The sequence below is a fragment of the Pelophylax lessonae genome (assembly GCF_965119305.1).
Source record: "Pelophylax lessonae genome assembly, chromosome: 12".
NCBI classification, from domain to species: Eukaryota; Metazoa; Chordata; class Amphibia; order Anura; family Ranidae; genus Pelophylax; species Pelophylax lessonae.
Genome location: NC_138779.1, coordinates 64,438,897 through 64,456,693, shown reverse-complemented (window position 1 = coordinate 64,456,693; position 17,797 = coordinate 64,438,897). Strand labels below are relative to the sequence as shown.

Sequence of the window (17,797 nt, the reverse complement as noted above, 5' to 3'; positions counted from 1 at the left end):
GGAGGGGTACCTCAGAAAGAGGGAGTTCCTGCCCCTTTTCTTTGAGAAAAAAATGCCCTGTCTGTGTGTATGTGTGTGTCTGTGTCTGTGTGTCTCTGTGTATCTGTATAAATCCAGGAAGTGAACAGGCAGCAGCTTCAGATGCCCACAGGTAAAATGGCTGCAGCTAGACTTAGTGGAGGGAGATTTCTGCAGCATATTTGGCAAGTACAGAATCACAGTATATATATAAAATAATATGCAAAGTGGTTGGAGGGAAGCTTCAGAATGGCAAAGATGTTTTTATTACAAATTATGTGAGTAAACTGCAGTTCCTGTTTAAGTTAGCTAAGGGCTATGGCAAGAGGGTCTCACATTTGCAAGCTTTACCCTCCACCTGGAAATGGTAATTGCCTGGCTGTTATGATGATCCACTGGTTTCAATAATTTCTGTGTCACTGACTACTGTAGAATTGTATGAGGATAAGGAAAGTCGGGGATTGATTTACTAAAACTGGAGAGTGCACAACCTGGGTAGCTCTGCACAGAAACCAACCAGCTTCCATTTTTTTTTTTTTTTTGTCAAAGCTTAATTGAACAAGCTGAAGTTAAAGGCTTATGGGTTACCATGCACAGTTGCACCAGATTTTGCATTCTCCAGTTTTAGTATATCAATCAACCCCTCAGTGTCACGTCAACTTTTTCTGGGTAATGACTCCAAGTATTGAAGCCAAACAGTCAGTCAGTATGACAGCCAGGAAACCAGCATGTGGAGAATGGGAAATAAGCTGTGGCAGCCTCAATGTTTCTCCGTGGAAAGGTTTCTTTTCACCAATTTTTGCCATTGTCATTTTATTGTCAGGATTTTTAGGAATGAGCAAATCTGTCTGGGTTCAATTTGCCAAGAGTTTAATGAATATTGTTTGAAATTCCGTGAACCCAAACTTAACAGTGAATCTCAGTGAAAGAAAAAAGAAGATAGTGAATATTATCTCAAAATTCATAATCGTGTGGTTAAAATGGAAGGTGTTAAGTGTAACAATAAACGAACCAAAAAATCCTCCCCCCTCTTCTCAACCAAAAGGACCTTCCTCACTCCTACCCCTCCCCTACAAAACTCCCCCCACTAACAACATTTTTCCACTCCTGCAGCAAATCTTCAACCAGCAAAAAAAAAAAAAAATCACTGCATCTCTCCCATTCAGCAAAAATCTCATCTCCCCTAGTAACCCCCCAACCAGAAAAACTCTCCTTCCGCAAAAAAGCTCCTCTCCACGGCAAACCTGCCTTCCCCATAGGCACCCCTCACACACACATAATGGGCAGACAGGCAAGTAAGTAGCTTTAATGCAGATTATAGGCATAGTTTGGCTTATGGTGGGAAGATATATTTTTAGTGTTGAAGTGACACTGGCCACTTTATCCTGAACTAAGTTTGGCTGGAGTGTGCATATATCAGCGATAAAGTATTCTCTACTTATCCAATGCTCAACCTCTGGAGGAAGTGCAGATTATTTGACAGCTCATTGTTAATGACCTCTACACTTTTTAAGTGAATACAATATCTCTTATTTACTTTTTTTAGTATTAACCACTTGATTTCTGAAAAGTTTTACCCCCTTCATGACCAGAGCATTTTTTGCTATTCACCACCGTGCTATTTTAACTGGCAATTGCGCAGTTACACAGTACGCAAATTACTTTTTTTCACACAAACAGAGCTTTCTTTTGGTGATATTTGATTACCATGTTTTTGTTTGTTTGTTTGTTTTTTATCTTTATGGGATGTAAATAAAAAAGCCTGAAAATGTTAAAAAAAATAAATAATATTTTCTACTTTCTGTTATAAAGCATATCCAATAAAGAAAAAAAATCTAATTCATTCATAAATTTAGGCCAATATGTATTCTGCAACATATCTTTGGTAAAGAAAAAAAATAAGTGTATGTTAATTGGTTTGTGCAAGTGTCTGCAAGCTATGTTATATATACTGGAATTTCTACAGCTATGACACATTACTGGTATTGGCGGTGATCAGCCACTATAGTGCAACCTTGATAGTGTGGCGGGCAATCTGGTGCTAGCTGACACTGGCTGGGAGGTACACTAACTGACTAACTGACATCAATAGAGGGGCGAATACAGTGATCAGTGCTAATACTGTACACTGTCTCTGTACTAATGTCACTGGCTGGGAAGAGGTTAACATCTAGGGACAATCACAGAGTTAACTATGCCTAATAACATGTAATGTGTGTAATATGTGCCACTTTTACATTAATATCCGTCTGTTTTTTCTTCCTGCTTTGCAGTTTGAATTGTGAACAGCGACCAGGCTGTTTCTTCTCAGAGTTCTGTGCTTTTTTTAAACATATAACTCTGTGTGTGATTGGCCACAGCAAATCAGCTGAATGAGCTTTATAAAGTGGCAGGATTTAGTTTTATCTCTGGAGTAAATGCCCTTCTTAATGCATGCTAATAATCTGTTTGCTTTGCTTGCTGCAGCTTGACATTGCATGCTATTGCTCAGTCTGTCCTCTACTAGGACTCCCAGATCTTTCTCTATCCTGGATTCCCCCAGAGGTTCTTCCCCCAGCGAGTACCTTGCATTCATATTTTTAGCCCCCAAGTGCATTACTTTACATTTATATTTTTCAACATTAAACCTCCTTTACCATGTAGTTGCCCACCCCATTATTTTATTTAGGTCTAACCTGCTGTGAAGTTATTGCACTACTTATTTTGATATAATATATTGATATTATATATATTATATTGAGCTATTTATACCAACCTCTTTATTATTTATGAATGTATTAAACAGAATTGGTCTCAGGATAGAGTCTTGGGGTGCACCACTTACCAACTATTAATGAAGATGTACCAAGCATGGCCATTAGGTACGCGATTAGAAAGTCATATGTAGTACCAATTGATTACTTCTCACCTCAACTGAGCTGGTGGACTTCATGTAACATGGTAACAATCACTGAACACAAAACTATTCCCCATTTTATGTTGATAGGAATGCATCTCTGGGGAGTGGAATGGATAAAAACCTGGAATTTGGAAATGAGGTGGCAAAGTGATGTAATTCCAACATCACTTTGTGGCACATCCTACCCTTCAGCATTTCTGCTGGATTTCCCTGAAAGTGTCTGGAATATAAGCAAAAGCACATCAGGGTAAGAGGCAAACAAATAATGAAAAAGGGCCCTCTGTTACAGTAGTGACACCCTGAAGCTACAAGACTAGGGATTGGCCCAAAGATGGCTCAGCAGTAGAGATAGTAGACAGTAGAGATAGGCCACTTATTTTATTGGATCTTATACATTAATATACTACTAGGGTTTGATAGGTCAGGTTTAAGGATTTTCTTAAATCTCTGTGGATGATTACTGATTGGACCTAGAAGAAAGTGTTAACCACCACAAATGCTTGTCCTTTAAAATGCAAAATAAAAAAAAGTATCACTATATTGCTTCATAGTCAGAAAATATAGCTCTGTTTCAGAAAAATGACCTATGTTTTTTCCGTGGAACTCCTGTGCTGATTTAATAAAAAATGTTTAACTTATTTTTTGAGACCTAAATGGTATAAGTATTTTATGATGAATATCTGTACTTTTACAGCACTTTTGACCTTAGCTTCATCCTCTGCTATTATGTCTGATTCCAATAGCTAGCTGTATCAAATATGCATTACTTCTATTATTCCCTTAACATTGTGTAACCTTGTATCACCAGTCTCAGATCTAACAGCTTGTTGTATGTACAGAATTCTTGAGTTTTGGTAATTGACACTTACAAAAAGCTTCACTCAGTGTTATAATACTTACCACTTTCTTTTTATTAGCTGGGAAACTCCCGTTCGATTTAACAAAGACAGCGCACAGCTTCACATCTTCTGGATGCGTGCATTTGTCCTAAAAAACAAAAGATTTAATGCTGGAAGTGAAACGATCAGCGTATGATTGACTTCCAAAGTAGTAAAGTGGTTCTTTGAGAACTTCTTGTGCAGCTAAATTATTATTACCGCCTTAAATATCATCCAAGTAGGAGTCTACTGAGAAACATGTATTTATATACACAATTGTCTTGTGGGTGTGCATACTGTATTAATAATGGTAACTCACACATTATTAGTGACGCTTTAAACAAAAGGTACACTGCTCAATCAATTAGAATGTCCTTTACTGGCTGTGTAAGAAGAATGTGATTGGTTAGTAACTTAGAGAAGTAAGCTTTTGGTAATTCAGGGAAAAGACAGTATTTGTCCAAATGCAGAATAGAGATGTACAGAACTGTTCGCCGGCGAACAGTTCCCGGCGAACTTCGCATGTTCGCGTTCGCCGCTGCGGGCGAACATATGCGATGTTCGGTCCGCCTCCTATACATCATCATTGAGGCAAACTTTGACCCTGAACATCACAGTCAGCAGACACATTCCAGGCCAATCAGCATACCTCCCTCCCAAACCCTCCCACCTCCTATGTATAAGCAAGGGCAGCATCCATTTTAGATAATTTCTGTGTTACTGAGAGCAGGGAAAGTGCTGGTGCTGCTGCTGCTGCCAGAAAAAAAATAGAATTAGGGTTAGGGCTAGGGTTAGGGTTAGGGTTAGGGTTAGGGCTAGGGTTAGGGTCAGGGCTAAGGTTAGGGTTATTTTTAGTGCTTAGGGTTAGAGGGTTAGAGTTAGAGGGGTAGGGGTAGGGCTACTAACTCTAACCCTAAGTATCTCACCGTAACCCTAACCCTAGCCCCTAACACTAAACCTAACCCTCTAACCATAACCCTAACCCTCTAACCTTAACCCTAACCCTAACCCTAACCCTAACCCTAACCCTAACCCTAACCCTAACCCTAACCCTAGCCCTAAGCCTAACCCTAGCCCTAACCCTAATTCGTATTTTTTTTCTGGTTCTGGACATGCTACAGAGCTGAAACTTCACAGGTACACTTTTTAGACCCCCCAGATGCTAAATCCAAAGATTTATTTATTTTTTTTATTTTTTTTGTAATTTTTCCAATAATTGGCTCTCTATCAAAAAATTACAATTTTTAAGAACTTTTTTTGTGTGATCCCTCTCCAGCATGCCACAGTCCAGGTGTTTGTCCCCTTGAAACAACTTTTCCATTACTATTGTGGCCAGAAAGAGTCCCTGTGGGTTTTAAAATTCGCCTGCCTATTAAAGTCTATGGCGGTTCGCCCGGTTCGCCGGTTCGCGAACATTTGCCGATGTTCGCGTTCGCCGTTCGCGAACGGCGAATTTTAGGTTCGCGACATCACTAATGCAGAAAACAAATCCTGGAGGCTTTACATAATCCCCTTACATTAAAAGAAACCTGTACTGAGCAAATAATGAAGCCTTTATTGCTGAACTTTTCTTTTGAAACAGCTAATTTTCTGTATACGCACTTGACTCATTGACATGAAGTAGATAAAAACACAAACTGGTTGACATTTGCTTAACTTAATGCCCAACTCCGGGCAAAAAAAAAGTTTTCCCATGCAGTGGGGTTGTATCTGGTCTGCACGGGTTAACTCCTCATTTTTGTCTACGGGAGAGGAAATAGGAGATTTACGTACCTAATCCTCCGATCCTCCCAGCTCAAGACCGATTTGGCACCCCCACTCTTGAGTTTTGGACCAGCGGTCTTGAGTTTTGGACAGTTCCTAACATCCTCAAGCCTGGAGCAGGCTCTATAGACCAGGAACAGTCCATCGTTGGACTGTGGGGAGCACAGTGAGTATCCAGATACTCACCCAAATCGGGTGAGTATAACATTTCTCTTTGCCCCTAAACAAAATGAACAGTTTACCCGTGCAGTGCGAGCACAGCCCTAATAGATGGGAATTTTTTTTTCTCCCGAGTTGGGTTGGGCTTTAAGCATTATAAATCATGTATATTTGTCTTTGTTTCTTTTTGATAGTTGTAGGTCACTTTTGTAGAAAAAAAATCATACAAACTTTGTTGGTTCACTGCTGAAGGTATAACTTATAACTCAGCAAATGCGAATGAACAAAATAGGGTGCGCTAAAATATCCAATCCCCCCCCCCCCCAAAAAAAAGGAGCATGACCTGATGAAAATAAAATTGAATAATCCACTATCGTCTTTTCCAGCATACTGTAGAAACATGTGGAACAAGCATGAGCACATTTATGAAGAATAGAAAAGTTTTAGAAACATAAATAAAAGTTTAAAGTTATACATTGAGTCAAAATTATTTCTTAGAGTTGCATAGATTCGGGAAAGGTTAGAACCCCTGTCAAGTTTTACAACTACCTGGGGCACTGTTAGAGATATTTTCTTCCCTTCTTGTTCTTCTTCTTTTTCTAATTCATTTTATGAGACAGGAAAGGAGAGGAATTATCCAACAGAATCTCTAATAGAAATTAAAATGTTTTATTTGCAGTAGAGTACGGAAGGCTAGAACATCTGTTAGGTGGGAATATTATCTAAAGTTCCACATTTTTATTGGTGGGTAAAAACCTTGTGAGTTTTTTTAAATGCCTGTGTTCAATTAGGGAGGATGCCTTTCATTTCCTGTCTTGAAGATACAACAGAAAGGGGAAACAAACATCTCTTCTTAGACAGCTGTCTCAAAAATAGGTGTTCAAATTTAAAGGTTACCCTCTCAACTTCTGTGGGTTTTGACTTGACATACACTTTAATTTTCCAATAGTTATGGCTTGATTTGTGGGCCACATATCCTTGTAGCAAAAAATTTGGTTTCAGTAGCAACATCTAAATAAATATTTGAACCCTGATTCATAAATCAGATCCGTAAAACACTCCCAGCTGTTTGAAATGATTACTGTATTTCCATTTTGTCCTGGTACTATTTGTACTATTAGTAAAAAAAATAGTACTAATAGTAGCATTGTCTACAGCTTCGTGGCTACTAAGGCCACAAAGTGGAGAAAGCTGTAAATATCAACTGGTTTGTATTATGGTATCGGTGGTCATTAGCATAGTATAAACTAACTGCATACACATATTGCACTTGACAATATATGCATGTATAATCAGTTATGGTGCCATAAAAGGAACATATTTAGACTGACTGGCCATTCTTTAAATAGAGGCTGCATAGTGGAGCCTGCCCTATCCTTTGGAGTGTAGCCCCTTCCTAGGTAGGTGCTAGAGAGAGAGTATAGTTTTGAAGCTTTTCTGCTTACCAGAGAGATTGCCAGGTACATCTATATTGTTCTCTGCCTACCAGACAGCAGGATCTGCTAGCAAGATTTGCTCATGGTGCTCAGGGGCAGCTCAGTTTGTCTGAAGTGCTTCACACTGGTCCAATAGGGAGGCATATTGGACAGTGTGAGGAAACCTGACAAATGAGTGCACAGGCATTTAGTACAGCCCTGGTGATTTGAAGAGGAAAGTGTCCTTGGTGCTTGCTGGGATACTGTATAGACGCCAAGAGCACATGTGCTCGGGTCTTTCAGCTGGAGAGCGGGGTCCTGCAGGGAGGGGGTGGCTGCCGCTCCTCCGTGGAATTTGTCATGCGGCCATGGGTGGTCAACCTGAGGGCCTAAGAGTCAGAGAGGATCTCTACCCGGAAATCCTGCAGAGCTGACTGGAACGGGAAACACTGGAAAGGATCTATTTCTGCATATAGTGAGAACAGATCTGTGTCATGGGGCCAGTCCCAAGAGGGCCATCCCTTTAGCTAGAAGAATCAGTGGATGGGTGTCAGTCAAGGGTATGCTGGAGAGAGTCCTCAAGATAATGTAGTTGCATTAAGTCTGCTGCTAGAAAGAGAAAGAAGACTTAATTCCTCCATACAAGTGGCAGTATGATTAAAGCAGTGTATCTGTTTCCACAAATAACCAAGTGAGCGTTTTCCTTATCAACTGTAAATAGTTCCAGTTGGAGTATCCCACTATTACCTTCTCCCATCCAAGTTCCACAATAAATATAAAACCAAAACCCCTGAACTGTTTTTTGAGTAACGAGCCATTGGGAGTAAGGATGGATGTGTGAACTGTACCTTAACCACTTAAGCCCCAGCCCTATTTCGGACACTTTTTGTTTACAAGTTAAAACCAGTATTTTTTTCTAGAAAACTACTTAGAACCCACAAACATTATATATATTTTTTTAGCAAAGACTCTGGAGAATAAAATGTCGGTCATTGCAAAAATTTTTGTCACGCGGTATTTGCGCAGCGGTCTTTAAAACGCCATTTTTTTGGAAAAAATGTGAAAAATCACATTTCACTGCATTTAAAAAATACTAAACAGTAAAGTTAGCCCATTTTTTTATATATTGTGAAAGATGATGTCACGCCGAGTAAATAGATACCCAACATGTTACGGTTTAAAATTGCGCAACCCCCCCACCCCCCGTGGGATGGCAACAAACTACGGTCAATAGAGATCTCAATCTGCGACGCTTTAAATTTATTTAATGGTTAAACGGTTACCAGTTTAGAGTTAGAGTGTAGCTCTTTTTTTTTAATTATTGCCCACGCTCTGGCGATCGCGGCGATACCTCACATGTGTGGTTTAAACAGCGATTTCATTCGCGGCTCGACTTGCGTGTACGTTTTTTTTTGTGCGCGAGCTAACGGTCACGGGGCGGCTAATTTTTTTTTTTTTTCCTATATATTTTTACTTTTTTTTAACTTTATTACAGGTTTTAAAAAAAAAAAAATCTGATCACTTTTATTGCTGTCACAAGCAATGTAAACATCCCTTGTGACACCAATATGTAGTGACAGGTACACTTTATGGAGGGATCGAGGGTCTAAAAGACCCTAGACCCCTCCACTACACTTCCCTGTATGCAAAACGGCGAAAACTGCGTTTTTGCATACAGCCGTTTTTCAAATCTGCCGCCTTTTGCAGCACAGTAACCCGGAAGTGACGTCATGGACGCCGCCTCCGGGTTACGTCATCGGAGACCCGTTCGATGCCATTCCGGCATTCATCGGGACTCCATCCAGCCGGCGGACGTGCCGGCTGGGTGCTCGGGGCTCCCGGTGGGACGGGAGGCCCGAGCAAAGCCACAGAAGGGGGGGGACGTCCCCTCCCGCTCACCCGGGTAACGATCGAGCGGCTCCCGAGCTGCATCGGTCGTTACCGACGGAAAGTCGACCGTCGGCTTCAAACCACGGTACCGGGATGATGTCTCTAGCTAGAGACATCATCCAGGTATAACCCCACAAAGTCAGCCGACGTACCGGTACGTTGATATGCGGTAAGTGGTTAAGTGACTGTCTGCAGGTAATCAGAGGAGGCCCAAGAAGTTATCATACAGCAAGCCCTACAGGGATAGTGCTACAGGAGATTTCCCTGCTTAAGGCAGTGGTAAGAACTCCATTACTGGAGAAGAGCTGGTAACGTGTCTTTAACAGTTCTTATGACCAGTCTTTCCTTCCTGCTTTTTTTTCTGTGCTCATTAATTGTTTTTGTACTCCATCGCAGCTAGTGAAGCACAACACACATTTGTACAGTGTCCACTGTTCTTAATAAATGTGCAGAGCTTTGTTTTTTGTTCAAATGAACCCCTTAAGGAAACCTAAAGACCTTCATAAATTACTAATATTCTCAAGCGGCTCAAGACACGTGTTGGTGATAGGTATATTGAAAGGAATGAGACAGGTTTAATTTTCCCATTTTAGTTAAATGCATTTGAGGTAATGATAAAGGAGAAATGAATGTGTTTAATGGTGGTGTTTAATTGTACAATGCCTTTTACATGGATCCTAAGGGTTATGGAAGCTCTTTTTAGCTATCTTGAACATGTTCTTGTACCACAAAAACAGACCCTGCGTGCGGGAGCTGCTGTTAACGACAAAGGGCTCTAGAGGGACGGCACGGGTGGCCGTTCCTTCAGAGCATATGCGCCAATGATGTCACTGGCTGCATACAAAGTAAATATCTCCTAAACGGTGCATGTTTAGGAGATATTTACAGTACCGATAGGTAAGCCTTATCATAGGCTTACCTATAGGTACAAGTTACAGAGGAAGCTCCTCTTTAAAAAGAAAAGGACAAAAAGCAAGAGTATAAATAACACAAAATAAAATAAACAAAACCATGCTGAATATACCTAAATAACATGTAACCTGTAAATAAAAAGTATATTTTTAAAGCAGGGGTTCTTAACCTTGAACATTGAAAATGGTCAATAGATGGGTTTCAGGGTGTCCACGAGGGTCAAATGAAAAATACATTTCCATTCACTTTCCAGCACTCCCCTTACCTTGTGCCAATCAATGGTTTCCCATTGAAAACATTTAAAGAAAATGCATCCTGCTACTGCCTATAGCATTGACTGCTAAGTCTTTCTTGACTCATTGTTGGCCCATGTTTATCATTTAAATTTGTCTCAACGTTTTCTGCACAACGGCCATCTGATGCCAATCTATAATAGGATTGATTTTTTTTTGTTAAGATTGTTTACGTTAATCAAGCTTTGTATATTTCATATATATTTCATATATGACATAAACAATGCATGACAATCAAATTTCAATAAATTAAAAAAATATATATAATATAATATATATATATATATATATATATATATGTAAAAAAATTGGAGATGCAATCTCAATTTTTGTTAAATTTATTTACCCTAAGTGACTGTCTGCAATCTCATAGTGGCCATCTTTATGTAGAGAAACAATTTTTTTTTTCTGATCCTCAGAGGGTTCTTTGCCATGAGGTGCCATGTTGAACTTCCAGTGACCAGTATGAGAGAGTGAGAGCGATAACACCAAATTTAACACACCTGCTCCCCATTCACACCTGAGACTTTGTAACACTTACGAGTCACATGACACCGGGGAGAGAAATGGGTAATTGGGCCCAAATTGAAAATTTTCACTTAGGGGTGTACGCACTTTTGTTGCCAGCGGTTTAGACATGCATGGCTGTGTGTTGAGTTATTTTGAGGGGACAGCAAATTTACACTGTTATACAATACTTTTCATTGTAGCAAAGTGTCATTTGTTCAGTGTCATACTGTATATATATATATATATATATATATATATATATATATGTACAGTGGGGATCGAAAGTTTGGGCACCCCAGGTAAAAATTTGTATTAATGTGCATAAAGAAGCCAAGGAAAGATGGAAAAATCTCCAAAAGGCATCAAATTACAGATTAGACATTCTTATAATATGTCAACAAAAGTTAAAAACAAAAAAATGGCGTCTGCAAAAGTTTGGGCACCCCACAGAGTTAATATCTTGTATTGCCCCCTTTGGCAAGTATCACAGCTTGTAAATGCTTTTTGTAGCCAGCCAAGAGTCTTTCAATTCTTGCTTGAGGTATCTTTGCCCATTCTTCCTTACAAATGTCTTCCAGTTCTTTGAGATTTCTGGGCTGTTTGTCACACACTGCTCTTTTAAGGTCTATCCATAGATTTTCAATTATGTTGAGGTCAGGAGATTGTGAAGGACATGGCGAAACCTTCAGTTTACGCCTCTTGATGTAATCCCCCGTGGATTTTGAGGTGTGTTTAGGATCATTATCCATTTGTAGAAGCCATCCTCTCTTTAAGCTTTTTCACAGATGGCATCAAGTTACCATCCAAAATTTGCTGAAATTTTATTGAATCCATTTTCCTTCTACTCGTGAGTAGGGATGATCGAACTTTTCAAAAGTTCAGTTCGGCAAGAACATCCGAACTTCCTGAAAGTTCGGCCCGGATTTCAGAACCCCATTGAAATCAATGGGACCCGAACCTCGGTAATCAAAAAACACAATTTTGAAGCCCTAAAACCCAAAAAATGCCCCTAAAAAGTGCCTAGGGTTCAGGGTCATACCCCAGGGACTATTAATCACACAAAAAAAGTTCTTAAAAATTGTCATTTTTGATAGAGAGCCAATTATTGAAAAAATTAAAAAAAAAAATGTCTTTGGATTTAGTATCTAAAAAGTGTACCTGTGAAGTTTCAGCTCTGTAGCATGTTCAGAACCATAAAAAAAAGATCGTTTGTATTATGTCACTTATAGAACAGGGATATGGCTTCGCTATTTTCACACCTTGCCGTTTTAGAAGCAGGCGTTTTTTTTGGGCATTTTTTGGGGTCTTTTGAGTCAGGCAAAACATCTGAACTTGTGTATACGGGTATATATACACACATACTTATATGTATATATACACCTAGACATATATAGGTGTGATAGTAGCAGAAATTTATATTTGCGCTAATGAAATAATTTACACTAATATGGCTCCACTCCTATAACACCTATATATGTGTAAGTGTAAAATACATATAAGTATGTGTGTATATATACCACTATACACAAGTTCAGATGTTTTGCCTGCCTCCAAAAACCCCCAAAAAATGCCTGCAACAACACACCTATGCGTTTTTTTTTTTTTTTTGACGCTAGCATTTTTTTGGGCATTTTTTTGGGTTCTTTGGAGGCAGGCAAAACATCTGAACTTCTGTATAGGGGTATATATATATACACACACACACACTTATATGTATTTTACACATACACATATATAGGTGTGATAGGAGCGTAACTATATTGGTGTTAATTATTTCATTAGCGCAAGTAGTGTTTTCTGCTCCTTTCACACCTATATGTGCAGGTGTATATATACATACATGGGTGTGTATATATACCCCCTATACACATGTTCAGATGTCATGCCTGACTCCAAATATGTCCTCAAAAAATCCCTATAGACGCCTGCAGCCAAAAAGCAGGCTGACCGGCGAGAAGCCATATTAGTGCACCGAATGTGACTTAAGAGAAACTATCTTTTCTCTATAGCGGTCACCCTGATATGGAAGGGTTTGGTCACCCTGCCATAGCAGTCACTGTCAGTTCACCCTACACTACATTACGGTCACCCTGAAATGGAAGGGTTTGATCATCCTGCCATAGCAGTCAGTGTCAGTTCACCCTACACTACCTTACGGTCACCCTGGCACTTAACACTTTCCCTACAGAAACTAAATTTTTGCATCTAAGTAAAGTGTAAAAGAGCACCCTAACTACACTAGATATCCCTTTCCTCACACTAATAAATGCTAAATGACACTTTTAAAGTAAAATTAACAGAACTGTTTCCACTCTCTTCCATGTCCCTGTATTACAATGCTAGGAATTTAGCGGGGGCTATCTTATATACTGGGGGGCGTATTCACTAATGATTGGCCTAGGGACCCCCTAGTCACTCCAATCCCATTTCTAGCATTCTCCTGCCCCCTCAATTGGCTTTTACTAATGGTTCTGGTCCAATCACCGGCTTTTAAAGCCCATTTCCTGGCCTATTGCATTTTGGTCGGTTCTGGTTGCCGAATTCCGAACTTTTTCAGCAAAAAGTTCTAAATTCGGCCGAACCTCGAACACCCAATGTTCGGGTCGAACCAATGGTCGACCCGAACCGTTCGATCATCCCTACTCGTGAGATGTTCCCTGTGCCACTGGCTGCTATACAACCCCAAAGCATGATTGATCCACCCCCATGCTTAACAGTTGGACAGAGGTTCTTTTCATTAAATTCTGTGCCCCTTCTTCTCCAAACATACCTTTGCTCATTCCAGCCAAAAAGTTCAATTTTAACCTCATCGGCCCACAGAACTTGTTTCCAAAATACATCAGGTTTGTCTATATGTTCATTTGCAAAGTTCAAACGCTGATTTTTGTGGTGAGGATGTAGAAGAGGTTTTCTTCTGATGACTCTAACATGAAGACTATATTTGTAGAAGTATCTCTTTATAGTGGAATAGTGTACCACAACTCCAGTGTCTGCCAGATCTTTCTGCAGTCAAACGTGGGTTTTGAATTGTTTTTCTCACAATCCTGCGAGCTGTTCTGTCTGATATTTTTCTTGGTCTTCCAGATCTTGCTTTAACTTCCACTGTTCCTGATGACTGCCATTTCTTAATTACATTCTGAACAGAGGATATTGACATCTGAAAACGCTTTGCTATCTTCTTATAGCCTTCTCCAGCTTTGTGAGCGTCAACTATTTTCAGTTTCAATTTTCTAAACAACTGCTTAGAAGATCTCATAGTGCTGATTGTTGGGGCAAGGTCAGATGTGTCTGGGCATTTAAAACCTTTGAGATTGCCATCACCTGGTCTTCCCAGACAATAATTGAGAACAATCCATGACACTGGCAGGTCTCAGCCTTGCAAAGGGGGCAGTGCATGCTATAAATTCTGCAGGGTGCCCAAACTTTTGCAGACGCCATTTTTTGGTTTTCTGTTATTTTGAAAGTGTCAATGATGGAAATAAAATCTAACTTTTGTTGACATATTATAAGAATGTCTAATCTGTAATTTGATGCCTTTTGGAGATTTTTCCATCTTTCCTTGGCTTCTTTATGCACATTAATACAAATTTGTACCTGGGGTGCCCAAACTTTTGATCCCCACTGTGTATATATATATATATATATATATATATATATATATATATATACAGAATCTCACAGAGGGAGTACACCCCTTACATTTTTGTAAATATTTTATTATATCTTTTCATGTGACAACACTGAAGAAATTACACTTTGCTACAATGTAAAGTAGTGAGTGTACAGCTTGTATAACAGTGTCAACTTACTGTCCCCTCAAAATAACTCAACACACAGCAATGAATGTCTAAACCTCTGGCAACAAAAGTGAGTACACCCCATTTTCCCACCTCGTTGGTGTTACAAGGTCTCAGGTGTGAATGGGCAGCAGGTGTATTAAATTTGTTGTTATCACTCTCACTCTATCATACTGGTCACTGGAAGTTCAACAGGACACCCCATGGCAAAGAACTCTCTGAGGATCTGAAAAAAAGAATTGTTGCTCTACATAAAGATGGCCTAGGATATAAGAAGATTGCCAAGACCTTGAAACTGATCTGTAGCACAGTGGCCAAGACCATACAGTGGTTTAACAGGACAGGTTCCACTCAGAACAGGCCTCACCATGGTCACCCAAAGAAGCTGAATGCACGTGCTCAGCGTCATATCCAGAGGTTGTCTTTGGGATATAGAGGTATGATTGCTGCTAGCATTGCTGCAGAGGTTGAAAGGGTGGGGGGACAGCTTGTCAGTGCTCAGACCATATGCCGCACACTGCATCAAATTGGTCTGCATGGCTGTCATCCCAGAAGGAAGCCTCTTCTAAAGATGGTGCACAAGAAAGACGGCAAACAGTTTGCTGAAGACAAGCAGACTAAGGACATGGATTACTGGAACCATGTCCTGTGGTCTTATGAGACCAAGATAAATGTATTTGGTTCAGATGGTGTTAAGCATGTGTGTTGGCAACCAGGTGAGGAGTACAAAGGCAAGTGTGTCTTGCCTACAGTCAAGCATGGTGGTAGGAGTGTATAGGTGTGTTCCCGCTATGTTCCTAATGGTGAGTGCCACATCCCGAATATGCAGAGCAAATTGTAAAGAATCCCCTGGGGGTGGGACTTTATAGGCTACTCGAGAAAAAGTAAAAGTTGTTTTAAATATAATGAATGTTTATTGATATACACAAAAAAATGTAAAGAGAAAAATACATACAAAATATATGTTCAATGTACAATAAAACTTGGCAAAACTGGTATTTTTTAAAAAAAGTGTGCATATACACTCAACCGACTATTCCAGGTATGATCCAACGTTTCGAGGTGGAAACCTCTTCTTCAGGGATTGTACTGGAAATAGTTATTTATGGTTGGTTGGAATATGAACACAAATGAATTGTTTTGCCGCCAGATAAAAACAAGGATTTTCGTATAGCACCCACAGGAAGTAGTAGTCTTGTAGAGAAGGTTTATACAGGTATAAGGTCAAGATGGTACCAATAGAAATGGAGCAGATGGGATGTGCAAACTAGAGACCAAGTGTCACAACTGGAGTCCAATTATAACCTGATCAGTCGGGCAGAGGCCAATCACATTATACTTGGACTGGTACTCGTTAGGCGATCCTTCTCCCAGCAGTGGATGTCATGGTGGTAGGAGTGTCATGGTCTGGGGCTGCATGAGTGCTGCCGGCACTGGTAAGCTACAGTTCATTGAGGGAACCATGAATGCCAACATGTACTCTGACATACTGAAGCAGAGCATGACCCCCCCCCTTTGGAGACTGGGCCGCAAGGCAGTATTTCAACATTTTAATGACCCCAAAGACACCTCCAAGACGACCACTGCCTTGCTAAAAAAGCTGACGATAAAAGTGATGGACTGGCCAAGCATGTCTCCAGACCTAAACCCTATTGAGCATCTGTGGGGCATCCTCAAATGGAAGGTGGAGGAGCGCAAGGTCTCTAACATCTACCAGCCCTGTGATGTTGTCATGGAGGAGGGGAAGAGGACTCCAGTGGCAATCTGTGAAGCTCTGGGGAACTCCATGCCCAAGAGAGTTAAGGCAGTTCTGGAAAATAATGGTGGCCACACAAAATATTGACATTTGGGCCCCATGTGGACATTTTCACTTAGGGGTGTACTCACTTTTGTTGCCAGCAGTTTAGACATTAATGGCTGTGTGTTGAGTTATTTTGAGAGGACAGCAAATTTACACTGTTATACAAGCTGTACACTCACTACTTTACATTGTAGCAAAGTGTAATGTCTTCATTGTTGTCACATGAAAAGATATAATAAAATATTTACAAAAATGTGAGGGGTGTACTCACTTTATGAGATACTGTATATATAAATACTTTTTTTTTTTGCATTCAAAGTGATGTTTATGTCAATATTTTGGGGAGGGGGCCCTAGCTTTCATCAGATTCTTAAAGAAGTCTGTGGCTCAAAAAAGTTATGAACCACTGTTTTGAAGCAGCTCAAACAAAACCTAGTGGAATTATAAATGTAATGTGGTGACAACTAATTATATAAATTCATGTACAGATTTCAAAAGCCTTTATAAAATGTATATTATTGTGTAGCATTCAGTGTAATGATATTTTCTAATATAAGTTTATGTTTTATAAACTCCACAAAAAAATTAAATTGTTAATATTAAACTAAAGGTAAAACGGATATCGATATTTTAATCGGACACTAGTAGATCTATTTATGAAGGCCATTAAACCCTAAACAGAGATTTACTGTATTTATTTTTTAGAAAACAAATTTGAAAATTTACAAACACTTTGACACACTGTAAAATCTCTGTGAGTAAAGGCATGTGTCCGATGCCCACAGGTACTTAAAGCCTAACTGCAGTGAAAACTATTTTTACTTTGGGTTAAGTTGGAAATATTCATTGAGCAAGAAAAAAGGAGAAGGGATTTACTACCACTTCCTGTCACTGTCATTGGAACAGAAAGTGAAGAAAATGCCTTGAACAGGAAAACAGACAGTAATGAATAAAAAAAAAAAAAAAAAAGGTTTTTGACTGGGGGTGGGCTCTAATATTGGGTGCAAACCCTTACTAATTCCAGCCAATTAATAACTGAAACACTCTCATCAATTGCAAATATCAGACTGTATATAGCCAGACTTTCAGCTCATGCCTAGAAATGCTAGGATATGTCTAAAAAATTGATATCAATACCAATAATGGCTCAGAATAAACTAATTTGGGCTAAAAACAAGTACACTGTAATCGTTATTCCTTACACTATTCCTCAAACATTTTCCACATTAATCAGCTTCCATAACCATGACATTTTCCAGTTGTGTGGCAAAATACAAAAATCATATTCTGCTATTAAATATTTATGGGTTACACTCAATAGAACTATTACATACTTTACTAAAAATTTAAAACCATAAACTGTTGAAACATTTGGACAAGTGTTTAACTTTAATAAAACTTTAAAATCAGAAACTGTTGAAACACTTGGACAAGAGTTTAACTTTAATAACACTTAAAAAT

General features: G+C 39.4%; 1 protein-coding gene across 3 annotated transcripts in view; it reads right to left on the bottom strand.

Moving 5' to 3' along the window:
* DRD2 (dopamine receptor D2) overlaps positions 1–17,797 on the bottom strand; it is a 577,257-nt gene that overhangs the window by 23,234 nt on the left and 536,226 nt on the right. Inside the window, exon 6 of one of the 3 annotated variants that reach the window (XM_082274197.1) lies at positions 3,818–3,904. The exons of 1 other annotated variant lie outside the window; for it this stretch is intronic. In XM_082274197.1, coding sequence (XP_082130323.1) covers positions 3,818–3,904 — 87 coding nt within the window. The remainder of the gene's footprint in view (positions 1–3,817; positions 3,905–17,797) is intronic. One more of the 3 variants, XM_082274196.1, reaches the window with a different exon arrangement.